The sequence below is a fragment of the Zonotrichia albicollis genome, chromosome 37 (assembly GCF_047830755.1).
Source record: "Zonotrichia albicollis isolate bZonAlb1 chromosome 37, bZonAlb1.hap1, whole genome shotgun sequence".
In the NCBI taxonomy this organism is placed as follows: Eukaryota; Metazoa; Chordata; class Aves; order Passeriformes; family Passerellidae; genus Zonotrichia; species Zonotrichia albicollis.
Window position 1 is genome coordinate 3,542,397 of NC_133855.1, and position 19,106 is coordinate 3,561,502.

Genomic DNA, 19,106 nt, shown 5'->3' on the forward strand with positions numbered 1-19,106 from the left:
TGGGAACCCGGGGAGGGGGCGGGGACAGGGAGCCGGCAGGGGGCGGGGAAACCGTGGGAGCAAGGGGCGGGGTCAAGGGGCTGGCAGGGGGCGGGGATACCGTGGGAACAGGGGGCGGGGTCACCTGGTGACATCACGTCAGCAGACGCCCCCTGGGAGGAGTAGAGAGGCGGAGCTGAGGGTACTGCAGGAAAGGCGAGGGGAGGGGGGAAGGTGTCACGAGGAACAGGAGGAGAGGGGGATGGGGCAGGAATTTTGGGATGCTTAAGAGGATTTTGGGAAGAAGAAGACCAGGTTTGGGAAGATGCCACGTGGCATCCACCATCTTGCGGACCCCCTAGGGACTGGGGGCCATTTTGGACATCACTGCTCTCCGGAAAGCTAACACGTGCTCTGGGATTTAGAGGAGGGGATACAGGGGATTGGGAAAGACACACAGCCTGGCCAGGGCTTTGTGAACAAAACAACTCAGGTATTCTTGCACTCTCTGGGAGCCGACTTCCCAATGAGTTTGCACTCTTTAAAATACCAAGTTTTGGGGAAAGAGGTTTAGGGGTTTTAGAGGGAGAGGGAGGAACAGGGAGAGTAGAGGTACATGGCTTTACATTTGGCTTTTTCTCCATTTCCTTTTGTTTGAGCAATGCTGTTCGAATTTGTAAACTCCAGAACACAAATTTAGCTGAGGGTGATTTCCCAGATTGTCCTAAGGTTATCAATTCATTCCCAACTTTATCCCAGAATTGAATATTGTGGATTTCTTCAGGGGAAATGTTTGGGAACTGCAGAAAAAGCCATCTTATAAACTGTTTCAATTTTCCTTTAGAGAATTTCACATTACTCTTGATTAAAATGCTAACAATATTATAATACACTCCCCTTTGTACAATGCTAAGTTTGGAACCCATGTTAGATGTAAAAAGCAAAGTACTTAATCCCGCCTGACCAAAAACAAAGCTAAAATCAGCTACCAATTTCCAAAAAAAAACCACAGATAGAAAGCGATAACGAGCAGACAAAAGCTTCAAAATGCAGCTGTATGTACTGCTTTTAAAATTCCCGGGCAGCAGCAGCAGGGCACGCCCTGCCGAGCCGAGGCAGAAACAAAGCCTCCCCCGCGGTGGAATGCAGCCCCCCCCCGCGGAGCAGAGGCAGCAGCCACTCCACGTGGCAGCCGAAACCGGGACGCCCCCCCCCGCCGCCGTGTGTGCAGAGAGCACTCCCGACCCCGCAGATCCCCTGGCCACGTGGAAAGAGAGCCCCCCCCCTCCCCCGCAAAGAGAAAGAGAAAGAGACTCTCCTAACACGTGTCTGAGCACGCTGCTGAGCCGGGGGGGAAGGGCAGAGAGCGATCCCGCTCCGGCGCGAATTTTAAAAGACAGTGAAACACACGCAGAAAATAAAGCTAGAACGCTATGAATTCTCGTCTGTGGGGCTGCGCAGCCAAAAATGCAAAGGCAAAAAGGAACAGAACTCGCGGCAGAGTCTGTTTTTGAGCTTCTGCTCTACCGAAAGCAGAGATACTCCCGTGAAATGGAAGCTGTAGGCTGGGTACAGGCAGGCAGGTCTCCACCGGAAAAGGACCTCTCTCTGGGTGCAAGAGAGGCTCCCCTTTTCTTCCTCTGGAAAATGTGCTCACCACAATGAAGCTGGGCTTTCCAAAAGGCACCGAACAGTCCACGAAACTTTTTCTGGGAATATTCCCAAAGTCTCTAGCTGGGAGTCTTGAAGCCAGGCTCCTTTCAGCTGGATGCACGGCTGCCAGAGCTTCTCTGAGGAACTGCGAGTCCGTTTTCGGGCTGCAGAGTCGAGCCACCCACAGGGACGCCAATATATTGGAATATTTATCCCAATATAACCAGTTAGATGGTGCCTAGGCCAGTTCTGACCTTCGCTGTTGGGCCAGAGGCAGCACTGCGGTGTTTTACCCCAGAGATACCTTGGCTGGCGGCAGAGTGCAGCGGGGCACAAGACAGGACTCCGTTCTCCTCAGGAGAGAGAGCTTCTGGCGATAGTGGAGATAAAAGGAGTGGATTCTGCTAGAAGGTTGCCAGATGTTTATTCCATTGGTACAGAGATATCTGCACTGGGCCACTGCTGCTAACAAAATGGAGGCCGCATGGTCTCATTAACATTTTAAGCTCAGGACAGGGGAAGGGGAGGGGACAGGTGAGTCACCAACCAGGTGAAGGGGGCAGGGTCTCAAGGGAGGATGACACTTAGACAGGCCAATGACCCCCAGGCCTGAGGAGCATCCTTTGAAATCGACGAATCACACGACGCCTTGCTGGTATGTTAGCCTGATTGACAGGGCACACTCAGCAAGGGGGCGAGGGGGAAGGGAGAAGGTAAAACAGGATATTGCAACACACCACAACACCTATTAATCCAATTGCTGCTGGAAGGGTCTCGTCTCCCAATCTCAAAGGTATCCAAAAAAATTATTAGCAATGTGTTCTATAATTAGCTGACTAAATACATAACCATAGCAAAGCAAGCAAATCAATTGTCTCTCCTTCTCTTCTCTCTTAGTTACTTTCCACCATGAGTTAAAGCAGAGTGTGCAAACAATACTTATCCCTGGATGACACCCTAAACCATGTTTACCGCACTCTCAACATTTTACTTGTCTCTGAGCTCTTTTAACAACAGGTGTTACCAATCTCAGTTTCTGGAATTGCAGTTCTATAATCAAGTCTAATAATGTTGCTGGTGGTGATCCTGGAGGAGATATTCGATCTTTTTAGGCTGTTCCCACTGATTCAAAAAGTATTTTTATTCTTTTTCCACCGGCATTCTTCTGCCTCTGAGTTCAAGGAAATTGCGGTCCGCAGCCACTCCGGGATGCTTAGTTCCTTCTTAATAAATCAGGGTTAATATAAATCATGTTCCAACAATATTTTAGCTACTGTTTGAACTGTAGCCCAAGCTGCTGGAAATGCTTTAACCCACTGAGTAATTGATCTATTATAACTAACAAATATTTCTACCAACCCACTTTAAGCAATTCTATAAAATCAACCTGGATTTTTTTCAAATAGCCTGTAGGCTGTTTTGCATCCTCCAAAGGGAGAGCTTCTTAACACCTTCTTATTTACCTTTCAACAGGTAAGACACCCCTGGGTAATTTATTTTCCAATTTCAAATATCCTTATATACCCATAAAATTTTAAAAAGTGATCACAAAAGGCCCTTGTTTTCCAGTGTGTCTGTCTATGCGAGTTATCTAAAATCTAATGTGCCACTGGTTTTTGGCATCATAATCCTGCCATCAGAAAAAACTCACTTTCCCTCCTTAAATGTTGCTCTTAATTTCCTTATAGCTGCCAATTCTGCTAGCGGAAGGGAAAGTGTCTTCTGCTGAATTTCTATTTTTTTCTTTTTATAAGGTCATGATTTTAGTATCTCCCTTTTTTAAGGTCGCTTTTTTTGCTTCTTCATCAGCCAAATTATTTCTCTGACTCTAATATCCCTCCCTCTCTGGTGTTCCTTTACATGAACTACTGCTATTTTCTTTGAGCCTTTTAAAGCTTCAAGTATCTAAATTATCAATCCCCCGTGTATTAACCCTTTCCTTTGAGTGTTTATAAGTCCCCTTTCCTTCTAAATTTTTCTAAAAGTATGTACTACAATAAAAGCATATTTGGAGTCTGTATAAATAGTCCCTTCTTGCCTTTTCAGTATTAATAATGTACGGAATAATGCCTAAAATTCACAGGCTTGTGCTGACCAGGAGGGACTAAGGGGATCAGACTCCTTTACCCTAAACTTTTCTCACTTTACCTAAATGCTAACCCGTGTCATTAATTTCTAGATTATCTTCTTCAGTTAAAGAATAAATTTTAAGTTTTCCTTCACAGGGTTTTATCTGTAAATTTAAGGCTATTATTAGATCTCTGCCTAAATATTATTCTCGGCCTCTGGTATCAACAATAAATCATTTACTCCAAATTTGTCATCTGTTTCAATTTGCACTCCTTTTATTACAGGAACAGGGAAAGCCTCTCCTGTAATTCTGATTACTGAAACTCGCTCACTACTTATCTCACATCCCTGGGGTAATTTTGTCACTGTCGACCGAGAAACTCCTGGATTGACTAAAAATACGACTTCTTCACTCTGAGGACCTACTCTTAGCTTTATTATCAAGGCCTCTTCTGGGTGTAATTCGGTCCTCTTCGTTAAGCAAAGCTCTTGCCCTCTCTGATTCTCCTGAGAAGTTTTCTCATCTTGCTGTTTCTTTCTGCAATTTTTTTGCAGGTGCCCCTTTTTATGACAATAAAAACAGGTGGGTCCCGCACCCTTCAAAGTGGGGCAAGAATTTTTTAAGTGTCTCTTCTTGTGGTGAGAAAAATGCACAGGTTTTTTGTTTCTAAAAATAGATCCTGACATCCACTGCTTGTTTTTTCCTGCAGATTTTTCTGTATTCAAAGCTGCCTGCATTTCTTGAACTGCTGCCACCAAAATTCTGGCATCTGCTTTCTGCTTTTTCTCATTTCTCTTTACAAACATCCTTTGTGCTTCTCTCAGTAACTCTTGCAGTCCCCTGTCCTGCCAATCCTCTAATTTTTCCAGCTTTTTCCTAATGTCACTGCAAGATCCGGTCACAAACTGAATTTTTAACAGAACCTGCCCTACTGCAGTATTAATATCTATACCTGAATATAATTGCAAGTCTCTTTTTAATCTTTTTAACCATTCTGCCGGTGACTCATATTTTTTCTGATGCTCACTCAAAACTTTTTCTATATTATGTCCTTTAGGCACTGCCCTCTGAATTTCTTGATTTTCTTCCCTTCGGGATTCCCATTCATCCCAAAACCGCATTAACATCTCCAGTGGGCTGTCCTGAGGAACGCTCCCCCCCTGAGAACCCCCCTCATGGTTCTCAGATACTTCAAACCACTGCGAATTTTTCACACAATCCGCAGCCCCTGGGTCAAGGAACTTACTCTTTCCCTGACCCATTTCTGGCGGCAACAAACTAAGAAATCCCCAGTACCAGGAGAGTCTTAGTTTCCCACACCCACCCCGTGGCTCAGCTCCTCACCTACTACTCTGTCACACTGCCTTTTCAATCTACCTGTTCCACTCCTATGTCTCCCTCTGCAATCTACTTGTTCCACTCCTCTCTCCCTCTTTCTCAATCTATTAGCCTCATCCTCTCACCATCTAATCACATACTAAATTGCCTGCTACCAATCCCTCCAAGGAAATTGAACCTATTCATTCACTCTCTCAGTCTCCCTACTGAGTCAATCCCTCCTGCCCAAGGACCTTCCCACAGGTGCCTGGACCAGGGATCCCCTCCTTCCCCCTGGGTCAAACCCTCCCGGGGTCCCCACTCATTCACTTTTCTTTCGCTTCCCTCCTTTTCCGGCCGGTCTCCTCGTGGAGAACGTGAAAACGCGGTACTGGGAGGTCCCACTTGCTTCGGGGGTCTGGGACTGCCCAGCCCCCATCTCAGACACTCCACACACACTCACACACACATACAGCCGCCCCCCGACCCAAAACCCCGTGATACTCACAGCCTCATTTTCTCACAAGGGTCTTCATGCACAAAGCAGTTTTCTATGGGAACTCTCTCTCCTACAAGCCGGCACTCTGATGGGAGCCTCTCCTGCGCGCCTCCAATAACTAATTTGCTTATGCGTTATTGTAAAAAGAACTCTCTTTTCCCAAGGGAGAGTGGCCTAGCCTTGGGACCACTTAAAAGTCTGGTGGGGAGCTCCTTCCCAGAAACTATCCACCTCCCCAGAGTTAAAAGAGCTCCCGGGTAGCGGCACCAAAATTGTTATGTTTGCCCAATTATCCCATAAAAAAAATCCAAACAATATTTAAGGTAGCAACAATTTTAATTGAATAGTTTAAAAAAATATATAAATAAGGGATAATTTGGTTCAAATAATAGCGCATAAGCAAAAACAACCGCGGGGTACGGAGGGCAAGGTTCTTGACCCTTGCCACTTCACGTACAAGCTTGCCAAGTGAAAGTCACCCCTTATATGCCATGTGTCAATACCATCTCCTCCTATTTTTGGTTTGTCACTTTTCTGTCTCCGCCTTCATTACCACCTTCACCACGCATGCGCCACCACTCGGTTTGGTGGTCGCACAAGTCTTTGGGGGTCGTCACTGATGAAGGCCCTGTAGTCTTCTTCGTTGTCCTTTAATTCACCTTTGGGTTACACATGCGCACCGAGCCAGTACAATGTAAGCCAAGACTAACGTATCACTGCATCTACATATCAAAGCAATAAGTCTCTTATAATTAGCATTTTCTTGGACCCAACCAGGTTCTTGGTCATTTTTAGCAACTGTATCTTCAGTTTCTTTCCTGTGGTCCTTGAGAACATCTCCTGGGAAAGGGGGGTGGGTGGAGCCCCTCCTTTCCCTCTCTTCTTTGGCATTACAACTTTTAACTATTAACTATTTTATTATTCTCAAATATTAATGACTGTATCAATATTAATTATTGTTTCAATTTTTACCAGCACGAATCATACCTATTTACCACAAGGGCAATTGAAAATTTCTCTTCTGCATGTCACTTACCAGGAACCCCAAAACCCTTCCAGGGACTCCCATGGCCCCCCTAGGACTTTCTGGTCTGGGAGGTTCAGAGGGCTGAGGGGATCCCTGGGTGGTTTTGGGGGTCCCTGGATGGCTTTGGGGGTGGGGTCTCTGTCTCTGGAGAGTTTTGAGCTTCTCTGTGGAGTTCAGAGTTTCCCTATTTTTATATCTTTATTTTAAGGCAAAAGCCCTTTAATTCCCTGTTTGCCGTCGTCTCTCCTGGTTCCATGTGGTTTTCTTCAGCTTTTTCAGTCATTTGGGCCAGAATTTCCCATACCCTGGATTCTCTGCTGGGACTTGGGTCATTAATTTTGGGTAAAAAACGTCTGGATTTGGTGGTGTCCTTTCCCTGCTGTCATGGGGCAGAGGCCACCATGGGGACAGCGATTCTGGGAGTTCAGGAAATTTGGGATGATTGTTGTGGGTCCCACACCTGTCATGACATCCCTGTCACTCACATCTATCAAATGTCTTGTGGGTTCCACTCCCATCATTTCCCATCCGTGACAGGATCCAGCTGCCAGCTCCCAAATTCTCTGGAACTGTGGGCCATGCCCCCCACCCCCATCTTGAAATTCTGCTGAATCTGCCCAAATCTGCATGGTTTGGCTGTGGCTTGAGTATTTTTTATTTGGGTATAAAAGGAGTGACTTTGGTACAAACACTATGTGTCCGCAGGAGCCCAGGAATTCAAGAGCCAAGGGGCCAGTGAGTGGGGAAGAATGGGGAGGCTTCGTTCCCTGTTTATTCCTGGTTTTCCTTATTGTTTAGTGACAGGCAGAAATTGAGGATTTTATCTGCCCAAATTTCAGAATTTTTTACCCTTTCCCTTCCTCAGTTTTAGGGCTTTTTTCCTTCTTTTCCCCAAAAGTTCCATAATTTTTCTTCTAAAATGTTGGGTTTCAAACACTTTTTTCCACAGTAAAAAAATAAAACATTTGCCCATATCCCCCCAGATCTCAGGGCTTTCCCCTTTTTTGTGCACTTTTCCTCCAAATTTCAGATTTTTTCCCCCTCATCATGCCAAAAATTCAGTGGGATTTTTCTTCCCCTTTTTGAGGCCAAATTGAGTATTTGGGAGGGTTTGTGTGGAACAAGATGAGTGAAGGGTTTTCCTGGATGTTAAGCCCCATTTTGATCCAAATTTGGAGGATATTGAGAAAAAAAATATCCATATACCGAAACTGGGGGCAGGGGGAGTTGGAGAAAAATTAATCCTTTCCGTGAAGTTTTAGTGTGGATTTGGTGGAAATTTGGTACGGAGTGGGCATCAGGGGTAGGTGGGAGGGCTGTGTCAGAATTTTGACCCCATTTTGACATGAATCCAGGTGATTTTATTTAAAATTCATCTGATTTTGGAGTGAATCTGATATAGAAGGAGAATGTGATGTGGCCTCAAGGTGAGGAGAAGAATGGGGGGAGGGATACTTAATCCCTGTTTAATTCCATTTTGACCAAAAGTGGGGGATTGGGAGAAAAAATATTTTGACCCAAAGTGGGAGAATTTGGGAAGAAAAACAATTTTGATCCAAACTTGGGTAATTTTGGACAAACTTTTTAGAGTTTGGCATGTTTGGTGTGGACTTGGGGGTAGTGGGAGCCAAAATAAGCCCCAGGAGGTTTCTGTGGGGTGAAAAGAGGTATTTTAGTGTATTAAAAGACATTTTGGGGTGATTTGGGGGTGACTTGAGGCTTCTGGAGCCTCAGAGGTCACATGGATTTTTCCCACAAAATAACAGGCTTTAGTGCTTTTTCGGTGTTTTTTTTACAGGGGTGGCACAAGATGGGATCTGATGGCTCCTCCTTCCCTTCTGTGGTAAATAAAATCCCTGTTTTCCATGCAAAATCCCCAAATTTCTTGGATTTTTTATTTATTTCCAGACTTTTTAGCACAGAAGATGAAATCCTGAACGCCTGGGCTTGTTTTTGCCTGAAAGATCCCTTCTTCCCTCATTTTGTATTTTTCCAATAACCTCTCAGCAACCTCTCAGATTTATTATGTTTAACCAAAAATCCCATTTTGAAATATTTTTTTTAATCCAAACCCCTTTATAATCTTCTTCTTTTTTCATTAATGCCTGATTAATTTTCTTGGAAAATAAATTCCCTTTTCCCTCACTTTCTACAGAAAACAAAAAAAAAGTGCACTTTGTCCTGGTTATGTTAGTTTACTTTTGGTTTGTTTTTTTGTGGGTTTTTTTTGGTGGCTTTTTGTTTGTTTGTTTGTTTGTTTCTAGCTAAAATTTTAATGTTCAGTTTTAGTGTTTTACCAGGACAAAACCACAAGATCTATATGCTGGAATTGTATTTTTTTCCCAGGGAACAAAGATCTATTTTTAAAAGGTTTTTGTAAATGAAAAAAAAAGTCCTTTTATTTGCTCTCCTTTAATAAAAGCATTTGGTTCTTAAGGAAAACTAAGAAAACCCTTTTATTCCTTATTTTCCTGGCTTTTTTCTGATTTTCATTAAAACCGTTTATCAACCCAATTTATAGATAGTGTTTTAAATTAAAAAAACCCCTTTTTATTCCCTTAACATTTTCTTGTTTCTTCTTTTATTTTATTTAGCTTTATTTTAAAAAATTATTCATTAAGGAAAAATGCCCTCTTGAATTCTCTTTTAAGTTTCAGCTATTTTTAAAGAAAGAACTTCACTCTGTTCTAATTCTTAAAATCGCGATTGCTCATTTCTCTCTTGATTTTTCTTCAAAGTCCCCTTTCTTGAAAAAGCAACTCTTTTTCATGTATTATTTCAGAAAGGCCCCATTAATCCTATTTTTTATTAATAGTTAAACCTCATTATTCCCTATTTTCCCCCAAAAACAATTAAATTCAATTTTTTTCAGAAAAAAATCACCAGAGGTATTTTTTTAATCTACTATCCCCAATTCTCTATTTTTTAAATTAAAAAACCTCTTATCATAGGCTTTTATATATACACCGAGTTTTAATAAATTTTAATCTCATTTTCCTGGTTTTTTCCCCATAAAATCTCAAAAATTCTTTTTTTTTATTTTTGGGTTTTTTAAATTAGGAGAAGATACCCAGTTTTTAACCTGTTTTGAGGCAAAAAACAGCTATGTTGATTTTTTGTAGCAGTAAAAAAGTCTGAAAATATTTTTGACCCTTTTAAAATATTTTCTGTTTTGTTTTCCTTTTAGATATTTCTAGGTATTTTATATATTTTTTTCTATATACATTTTATCTTATACCCAATATGTACAATTTTAATTGACTAGTAATAATATTACATAGTGTAACTTAATAGCATAGTATTGATTAATAGGACAATAATTGCTTATTAGTACTTATTTATATTTTTATATGTTGTGCATAAATTAATAATATACATCCACTACAGTAGTTCCGTATGAATGTGTAATACAGTCTCCACTGTAATTAAATAGAAAACTCAACTTATGATCTACTCTGCTGTAATTATGTTGTTATTATCATTATTCTTGATTTGCATTTTTTAATAATAATTTCTGTGAAAATTCAGTATAAAATTATTTAAAAGCTTATATGGAGATACAAAAGATGTGAGCTATAAAAGCATGTAATATATTTTCTATTCATATAATAGTGCATTAATTAATGTAGCACACTATATTGCTATTATATATAACTATATCTAGTTATTAAGAGATAATTGTGAATGATAGAATAGATATAAATTACTATAAATATAATTATATAATGCAATTAAAGAATAATTTACAATGTAATATGGCATAAAGTTGCATAATATTATATGAATGATATTATGTTATATATTATAATGTATTATACTGTATGCAATGTATGGGAATTACATTTAATCATATAATTACATATAATGATATTTTGTGTTACAATGTAATATCTACTCTCATAATTCTTATATTAATTACACATAATGGTAGGGTATATTGCAATATAGTACAATACAATGGTATATTAATTCAATTCTAGTCTCCAGTATACTCTCTACCTTTGCAATTTTGCTCCTTACTGCTTATTTTTGCTTGATTTTTACCATTTTTTCCCAAACCGTTTCTATGAAAACAAGAAATAAAATTATTTAAAATCATTATCTGTATAATTTTGTAGAGAAAATATAAATCACGTACTGTTGTATATATTTATAAAAATAACATGTTAAATTATCTTCTACTATGATTAACACTGAAATAAGTTCAATAGCCACACCATTTATTATCATACTACTTTAATTGTTTTTTAATATTTATGGATTTGGAATAAATCTTTGCTGATATTTCTATCGAAATTAAGTACAAAATAACAGAAAAAATATTACTATGTATTTAAATGTAAGTATTGTATATCACAGTATTATAATTAATACGTCTCTATAATTGTAACATAAAAAACAATATGACTGAGTTATATAATGGATAACAGTATAATAACAGAGTAGCAGGTTAAAATGTAATTGACATATTTTTACTGATATATGAGTCTTATATTATTAATATTTTATCAATGTGCTAGTAAGTAGTAATATATTAAAGTATATTACATAATACCATTAATATAAAATGAACACAGGGTACGCTATATATAAATATCTACTAATATTGTTGTATTAAAGGAATAGTATTTTATATAATTAATACTAGTTAATAATACATTATTTCATATTATTAACACATTAATATATTTTAATAATTTGTTAATAGAATACAAATGTTGTTTATTAACATAACAAGCTGTAAATAGAATTTCTAATTTGATAATATATAAAAATAGACTCTAGAAATTGTATAGTGCAGCCATATCTTTAATGTAATTTCAGTACAATTCCTACTGTAAAATAGGGAAATTGATGTATAAACACATATAGAATTGACATAAAAATATAAAAGCCCCCTTTATATAACCCCCTTGGTTAATATAAACATTAACCAAGGCCCCCTTTTTCTTCCCGTTTTCCCAGCACTCTCCAGTGCCAGCTACCAGGGCTGGGAGTTCCTGGCCGTGTTCCCACAGAACAACGACGAGTCCCCCAGCATGTACCTGCAGCTGCTGCTCACCTCCTATGGCCCTGCTGACACCCAAGTGTCAGTGACGCTCTGTTGCGGCTCCATCACCTGGAACATCACCCTGAGGCCAGATGTCACTGTGCCCTTGCCCTTTCCTGCTAGCCTGGAACGTGATGGAAGCCACACTTCCCATAAAACCTTGGTGGTTGAGGCCAGTGCTGACATCTCTGTGACGTCTGTCGGCACCAATGGCTACACTGTGGGTGCCACTGCCCTCCTGCCTATGGAGAGCCTGGGCACCAGGTACTATGTGTGACACCGGTTGGGAGCTAAACTTATGGCCTGACTGAGTTTGTGGTGGCCACCGACCCCACCACCATCACTATTAGCATCACCACCAGCACCACTTTCCACTGTGCTGGGGCCACATATGTCCCCGTTGCTGTGCTCCACCTATTCCTGCAGCCCTAGCATAGCCTGCAGCTCCAGAGCAGCCAGGACTTCACTGGAACAATTGTGGTTGTCCTCAGTGGCCACACCTGTGTCAAGGTATCTGTTGGCTTTGACTTTGTGGTGGAGCAGTTCCTCCCAAAGACAGTGTGGGGGAGGAGCTACGTGTGGCCGCCCAACCCACTGCAGACAGAGGCTGACTTCGTTTATGTGGTGACGCATGAAGACAACACCATCAACTGCAGCACCGGGAGCAGGAATGCCACTGTGGCCATGGCGGTAGGGGAGGTGCAGATGTTCGTGGTGAACTGTGGGGTGCAGAGGTTCAGGGACATCACACCATAACCAATATGGTCCAGTGAAGCCAAATTTATTATTCCTAAAAGGGCTATATTTATAATAAGTTTCTACTGTTTACGTGTCTATAGCTAATACATGATTGGTTAATCCTAGCTGTTCACGCGTCTAAAATAGAATGCTGATTGGATCAGCTAATTTTTCACATGTCTTGCTGTGGTTGTCTGGTCCGCCCATGGCTTCTCTTTTTTCTCCCTTTCTCAAGCTTGCTGACAAACTTGGTGAGTCCTGATGACTCTTCTTCTTGTATCTTTTTCAAGGACATACTGACTCCATTTCTGAATATGTCCATTATCCATTGTTTGTGAACGTGTCCATTATCCATTATTACAAGCAGGCTGGATTGTGCATCAGCTGAACGTGGCCATTGTCTTGCAAAAAATCCTCAACCTGCAGAAAATCCTCAACAGTGAACCGTAACTCCCACCCGAACATCAGTGCATAGTGGCAGTGCAGGTGGTGTTTTTCTTCAGTGGGTCATCTTGGCAAGATCCCTTCTTCCTTGTTGTCCCACCTGCCACCGCCCATTGCCCTGCATTCCGCTTTAGCAGTGTGCCCAGCCAGTACAGCCATGCCATCCTCATTGCACCCGCCACTGCCACCACCACCCTCACCCATTGGCCAGACAACACCATGGCATGGCAGGCCATTCCTGGCACAGATTTCTCCTGGGCCAGCATCACCATGAGTGCAGTGATGCAGAGTGCTGAGAACTCACAGGTGTCCATTGGGCTCCTGGTGTTTGGGTTCCAGACTCACACTGGATATGGTTTCCTGGGGCTCTGTGCTGCCAGTGAATACAGTCAGTCCATTGTTGTGTCACCCCAATGGCTGGGTGTTGTGCAGTTGACCATTAATGGGTTTTCCCCTTTTTTTCAGTCCCCACACCAGTCTCCTGTGAGGATTTTGGTATGTGAGGAGAGGTGTGAGATGGTGGCTGGACCAACCAGAGTGCATCCAGGAGACTTTCTCCACCTGTTGGCTCTCTGATGGGCCACACCACTGCAGTTTTGATGAAAAACCTTTGATTTCATGGGAGCATGTGCCTACACCTTGACCACCATCTGCAATCCTGATCCCACCTTTCCTGCTCTCTCTCTTGCGGTCAAAAAGGAGGAAAAGGAGAACTCCAAAGTTTCCTGCATCGGCTCCATCACCATCCAAGTCGACAACATGACTGTCACTGCTGTCCAGTCAGAGAATGGGATGGTGAGGGTAAGCAAAAACCATCATAATTTCCCAATTTTTTTAAATTTTGCTGCAATTACATATTTAGCAATGATCTTGAGGGTCTTTTTCTAAATAATTCCCAGATTTCCTGGTGTGCAGGTAACCCTCGTATGAAAACACTTCCAGTCTTCTTGAACTCCATGCCTAGTTTTGATGCATTTTGGTTGTTTTGATGGTTGTTGTTGTCCTCCAGGTGAGCAACCACCACTTGTGCCTCCCCATTTTCCTCTCCCACGGGAAGGTCCACATCCACCGGAAGGGTAAATCCACGTTGATCCAATCAAATTTCAAGCTGAAGGTCCTCTACAGCTGGGATGATCATGTAGTGATCAAACTTCCAGCTCCTCTTTCTAGAAACAACTGCGGAATGTGTGGGAACAACAATGGGGATCCCCAGGATGACACTCTCTCTCCTGATGGAAAACAAGTGTGGGATATTGTGGAGTTTGGGTGGAGCTGGAAGGCGACCAGTGAGAGTGGCCACTGCCAGGACATCTGTGATGGTGACTGTGGGCGGTGCAGATGGGACCAGGTGCATTCTACACGCAAGGCAGAGACCTGGTGTGGGAAGTTGTCCCAACATTCTGGGCCATTCCAGTCGTGTCATGACACTATCAGTCCCAATATCTATGTGAAGAACTGTATCTATGACCTGTGTGCCAATGAGGGGCATCGCAATGCCCTGTGCCATTCTTTGAGATCTATGCTGATGACTGCCAGGAGGAGAGGATCAGTGCTTCCCACTGGAGGAAACAGCTGGAATGTTGTGAGTAGAGGATGGTTGGGTGAAAGTACTCCTTGGGGTGGGTGGAGGCTAATTGATGTGGGACTAAAGATCCATGGGATCATGGGTTGAGAAAGGCCATGGCAGCAGATCCAATCAGGAAATCCATGGAACTCCAAGGAGATTCCAGAAAGCCCACGTAGAAAGTCCACAAAGTCCGTGGAGTCTCTAGAAAGTCTGAGCAGGAAGTCCGCAGAGACTCCAGAAAGTCCAGGTAGAAGGGCTAGAAAGTCCATGGAGACTCCATAAAATCCATGGAGTCTGCAGGGTATTTGTGTAGATAGTTAAAGAAGTCTGTCCCACCATGTGCCGTCCCACCCTGACCACTGTCTCCCTCCCTGTCCAGCTCTCACTTGCCCGCCCAACAGCACCTACAGCACTTGTGGCCTCGCCTGCCTCCCTATCTGCAACATCCCTGCTGTGTCATCCAGCTGTGCTGCTGTCACCACCTGTGTGGACACCTGCGTGTGCCACGAGAGCCTTGTCCTTGATGCCAACACCTGAATCGCCCCTTCTGAATGTGGCTGTGTCATTCAGGGTTTCTTCTATGGCCTTGGCGAGGAATTTTGGCGTGACCTGACTTGCATCCAACACTGTGTGTGTGACAGCGGCAGACAGTGTGCCGGGATTCTGGTTATGGCACTGAGGAGGGACGCTGGGTGGAGGAGAGGATCCAGGATTGTTATCCCAAAATTTTTGGGGTCTGCACTGCTGTTGGAGCCACCCACTATGAGACCTTTGATGGCAAGGGGTTCATCTTCCAGGGCATGTGTGTGTCCTACCTGTTGGTAGGGTTGTGTGAGGAAACTCAAAATTTGGTGGGATGCCAGGTGTTGGATGCAGAAAGGCAACCTTAGTAACAGCCTTGTGTCATCCATCACTGTGGTGACAGTCAAAGTCTACAACAAGACCATCAGCATCAGCAGGGAACATCCTGGAAAAATCATGGTGAGTTTAGGAAATGATCCCTTATCTTTTCACCACACTGTCCACCTCATCCCAAACCTCATCCCATGAACATCTGAAATGTAATTAAATGAATATCATTTGTTCCAGATCAATGAGTGGTTGATCAATCTCCTCTTGGGACTTGGTCCTTCTCATTCTCTTAAATCCAAAATTTAATTAAATCCAAAATTTAATTCAATTCAAAATTTAATTCAATTAAAAATTTAATTCAATTGACACTTTTTGGTTGCTCTGGCTGTTGAAAATAGTTTACCCTCAGTCTCCCAATTTGATCAATTTCTATGGTTTTCTCCCCAGACTGATGAGCAGTTGGTCAATCTCCCATAGCACAACAGTGAAAGAAAGATTGTTGTCTATCGTCACGGGCAGGACGTGGTGGAAATGACCAATTTTGGCCTTGTTGTCACCTATGACTGGTACAGCCACATCACCACCATGGTGCCCAGTGGCTTCACCAATGCCCTATGTGGGCTCTGTGGGAACTACAGTGGCGCTGCAAGCGACAACATGATGATGAGGAACAACCATGGGACGTCAGACCCAGATGCCTTCAGGAGCAGCTGGAAGGTCACAGATGTCCCAGGATGTGGTGAGAGGTCAACAGTGGAATGTTCCAGGACACTTGCACCTTCCTGGCTGCAGCAGGAAGTCTCTGGGATGGGATGTGAAATTATTTTGGAAGTGGATGGACTCTTCAGAGCATGTCATGGTCATGTTGATGGCCACCAGTACTTCCAGAGCTGCATCCATGACTCCTGCCTTTTCCCCTATCAGGAAGAAAGGATGTGTCCAATCGTTGCCCTCTACGCCACCACATGCCAGGCTGCTGATGTGTCCATTGAGAGGTGGAGGACAGATAATTTCTACTGTAAACTGGGACAATGGGAGGGCTTTTCCTTCAGCAGTATACAAAGGATCCTCAAGTCTACGCCAAATCCATGTATGAACAACCCGGAAGTGCATGGGAATCCCACCCAAAGTCTTGGTTGATGCCATAATTCACTCAAAATAAACCCTTCCTAAGGTAGAAGTTGTCTCATCTGGAATAATTTACCTCCTCAAAATCTCCAATTTCCTGGTGTAGGCTACAAAGTGGATAATTTAGAGGGAGAACCACCAAAAAATGTACTAAAAATAGTGGAATTGGGTTAAAGAGATCCAGCCTGGAGGTCAGTTAAGGACCCAGTGTGGAGCAATCCCATTCTTTGAGTGAGTGTTCCATTTTTCTCCATAAAAATGTGAGAAATCGGGTGGTTTAGTGGAAGAATTCCTATTGTAATGGGTTGGGATATTCCTTATGGATGATCATTGGATCATCATCAGATAATCATTGGATTGTCATTTGATGATGCCCCTCGTCATGTGCACAGGGATGAAAACTGAGCGTTTGCCATGGGCTAAAAAGCTCTGTATTTGGTGAAGTTTGCACTTGAATTCCAGGAAACTTCCAGGATTTGGCTTGGAATTTCCTGGTTCCTCATGAATCCCATTGTCTCCTGGCAGATATTCCCTGTCCTTCCAACAGCTCCTATGAGCTCTGCTCCCACACCTGCCAGCACATCTGCGGCGCTGACTCTTCCACATGCCAAGGGCAGTGCCGCAAGGGCTGCATGTGTCAGGATGGTGTCATGCTCAGCGGTGACGAGTGTGTGCCCATGTCCCACTGCGGCTGCAGCCACCATGGAGTCTACTACAAAGGTGGGGAGGCATTCTACCCCACAGAGCAGGAGATGTGCCAGTGCCTCTCTGGTGGCACTGTGGAGTGCCAAAACACTTCCTGTCCTGGTGGTGGCCATGGGAACGTTGTCAGTGGTTTCTTCCAGTGTCCCTCGCAGGTACCCAGCACCACAGGTGGCCACACCTATGTCACCTTTGATGGGATGGCCTTCAACATCGCTGGTACTTGCTCCTATGTCCTCACCCTGACTAGCACAGGTGACAACGTGACATCGTTTATTGTCACACTCTAGAAGGAGGAGCAGCAGAAGGGGAAGGTCCCAAGCATCCAAGCATTGTCTGTGGAAGTCTATGGGGTCACCTTGACCTTGAAACACAGAAAAAGGGCTGACGTCATGGTAAGGCACTTTATGTTCCAAATTTCCCAGGATGCCCCCAAACTGGGTTTCTTTGATGGAAGGGACTCCTCAGCCCATCTCCAATCCCAGTCCAACTTTTCTTTCTAAGTAAGATCGTTAAATGCATTAAAACCTTGGTTGGAAGCTGTTTTCCTTAAATTTTTCATTGTAGCTCCTATCAACCCTGAAACTCTGTTTCCTTGGGGAGGGGTGCCCTCACCCGATCTCCAAGACTAATCCTTTCTCATACAAACTTTTCCTTCCAAGTGGGATCCACAAATATGTCAGAATATTGTTTGGAAGGTGTTTTCCCCAAATTTTGGGTCCCACCTCGTCACTGGAGGACTCTTCCTACTCTATCCCAGGTGGACTCCACCTGTCACAATCTCCTCACCATCCTGAATGAGGGACAGGTCCAGGTCTACCCACATGGGACAGGTGTCCTGCTCTGCACTGACTTCAGCCTCGTTGTCCATTATGACCTCATCCAGCACATGATGGTCACAGTCCCCCAGACCTACATGGGGCACTTGTGTGGCCTCTGTGGCAGCTACAATGGCCAATGCAATGATGATTTCCAGCTTTCCAGTGGCCAGCTGGCTCCAGATCGACATGGAAAACAACAGAGACACCTTGTGATAACGCCTGTTCCAAGGATGAGTGTCCCACCTGCACAGAGAAGAAAGTGGCAATCTTGCAACAACCCAGCTGCTGTGGCCTCCTCATGGCCCCTGAAAGTCCCTTTGGCTTCTGCCATCGCATCATTGACCCCATCCCATATTCCCAATCCTGCATCCATGACCTCTGTATGAGGGGATGGGACACACATGCCCTGTGCCAGAGTATCCAGAGCTGTGTCACTGCATGCCAAGGTGCCAGAGTCACTGTGGGGGCTCGGAGGACACCATCCTTCTGCTGTGAGTTTGGGAGGGCAAATGTCCCCTGTTTGGAGTTGGGAAGATCTCCACGTGATACTGGAGCTTGGGGGGCACAGGTGGGGAATGTTCCCTGTTTGGGTCAGGGTGACAGTGGTGACACACAGGACATGGGATGATGGTGATAGGATGAGCTTTAAGGTCGCTTCCAACCCAAATCAATACATGATTCCATGAAAACTCCAGCCCTCACCTGCCCAGCCAACAGCACCTACTGCCTTAGCACCAACACCTGTGCCAACATCTGCACCCAAAATACCACCACCTGTCCCCAAACCTGCACTGAGGGCTGCCAGTGCCACCAGGGTTCTGTCTGTGACAGACGCAGATGCGTTCCCAAATATTACTGTGGATGCTTTAGGGATGAAGAATACTATAAGGTACTTTTTCTGGCTTTTATTCCTGTTTTTTGTATTTTGTGTCTTTTTTTCCCGTCATCTCCCCCCCTATTTTTATGCATTTGCTTCATTTTTTCTTGTTCTCATTCTTCCTTCTTTTATTTATATATCCTTACCTATATTTTTCCTGCATCTGCTTTCCTTTCTCTCTGCATTTACTTTCTTTCTGCTTTCTCTCTGCTTTCCTTTCATCTGCATTTACCTCTTTTTCCATGGTGTTTTCTTTATTTTTCTTGGCTAAATGTATTTACATTTTAAAAATTAATTTCCCCCCATTTTCTCTATTTCCTATGCATTTACACCTGTACTTCTTGCATTTTCCCCTATTTTTCTTTCTAATTTTCCTAGCAT

General features: G+C 43.4%; 1 protein-coding gene across 4 annotated transcripts; it reads left to right on the top strand.

Moving 5' to 3' along the window:
* Positions 1 to 274: 274 nt before the first annotated feature.
* Positions 275 to 18,770, top strand: LOC102074318 (alpha-tectorin-like). Of its 4 annotated transcripts, none has more exons than XM_074531605.1 (6): positions 275 to 8,389; positions 11,512 to 12,585; positions 13,244 to 13,579; positions 13,788 to 14,360; positions 14,725 to 15,326; positions 15,645 to 18,770. In XM_074531605.1, exons 3-5 carry the CDS (start codon positions 13,397 to 13,399, stop codon positions 14,956 to 14,958), a joined length of 990 nt encoding a protein of 329 aa, XP_074387706.1. In that variant the 5' UTR covers positions 275 to 8,389; positions 11,512 to 12,585; positions 13,244 to 13,396; the 3' UTR covers positions 14,959 to 15,326; positions 15,645 to 18,770. The 4 variants fall into 4 exon arrangements, with proteins under 4 accessions (XP_074387706.1, XP_074387709.1, XP_074387707.1 ...); XM_074531608.1 differs by having other exon boundaries at positions 11,512 to 12,286; XM_074531606.1 differs by having other exon boundaries at positions 275 to 7,973; positions 8,345 to 8,389; positions 11,512 to 13,579.
* The last annotated feature ends 336 nt before the right edge of the window (positions 18,771 to 19,106 follow it).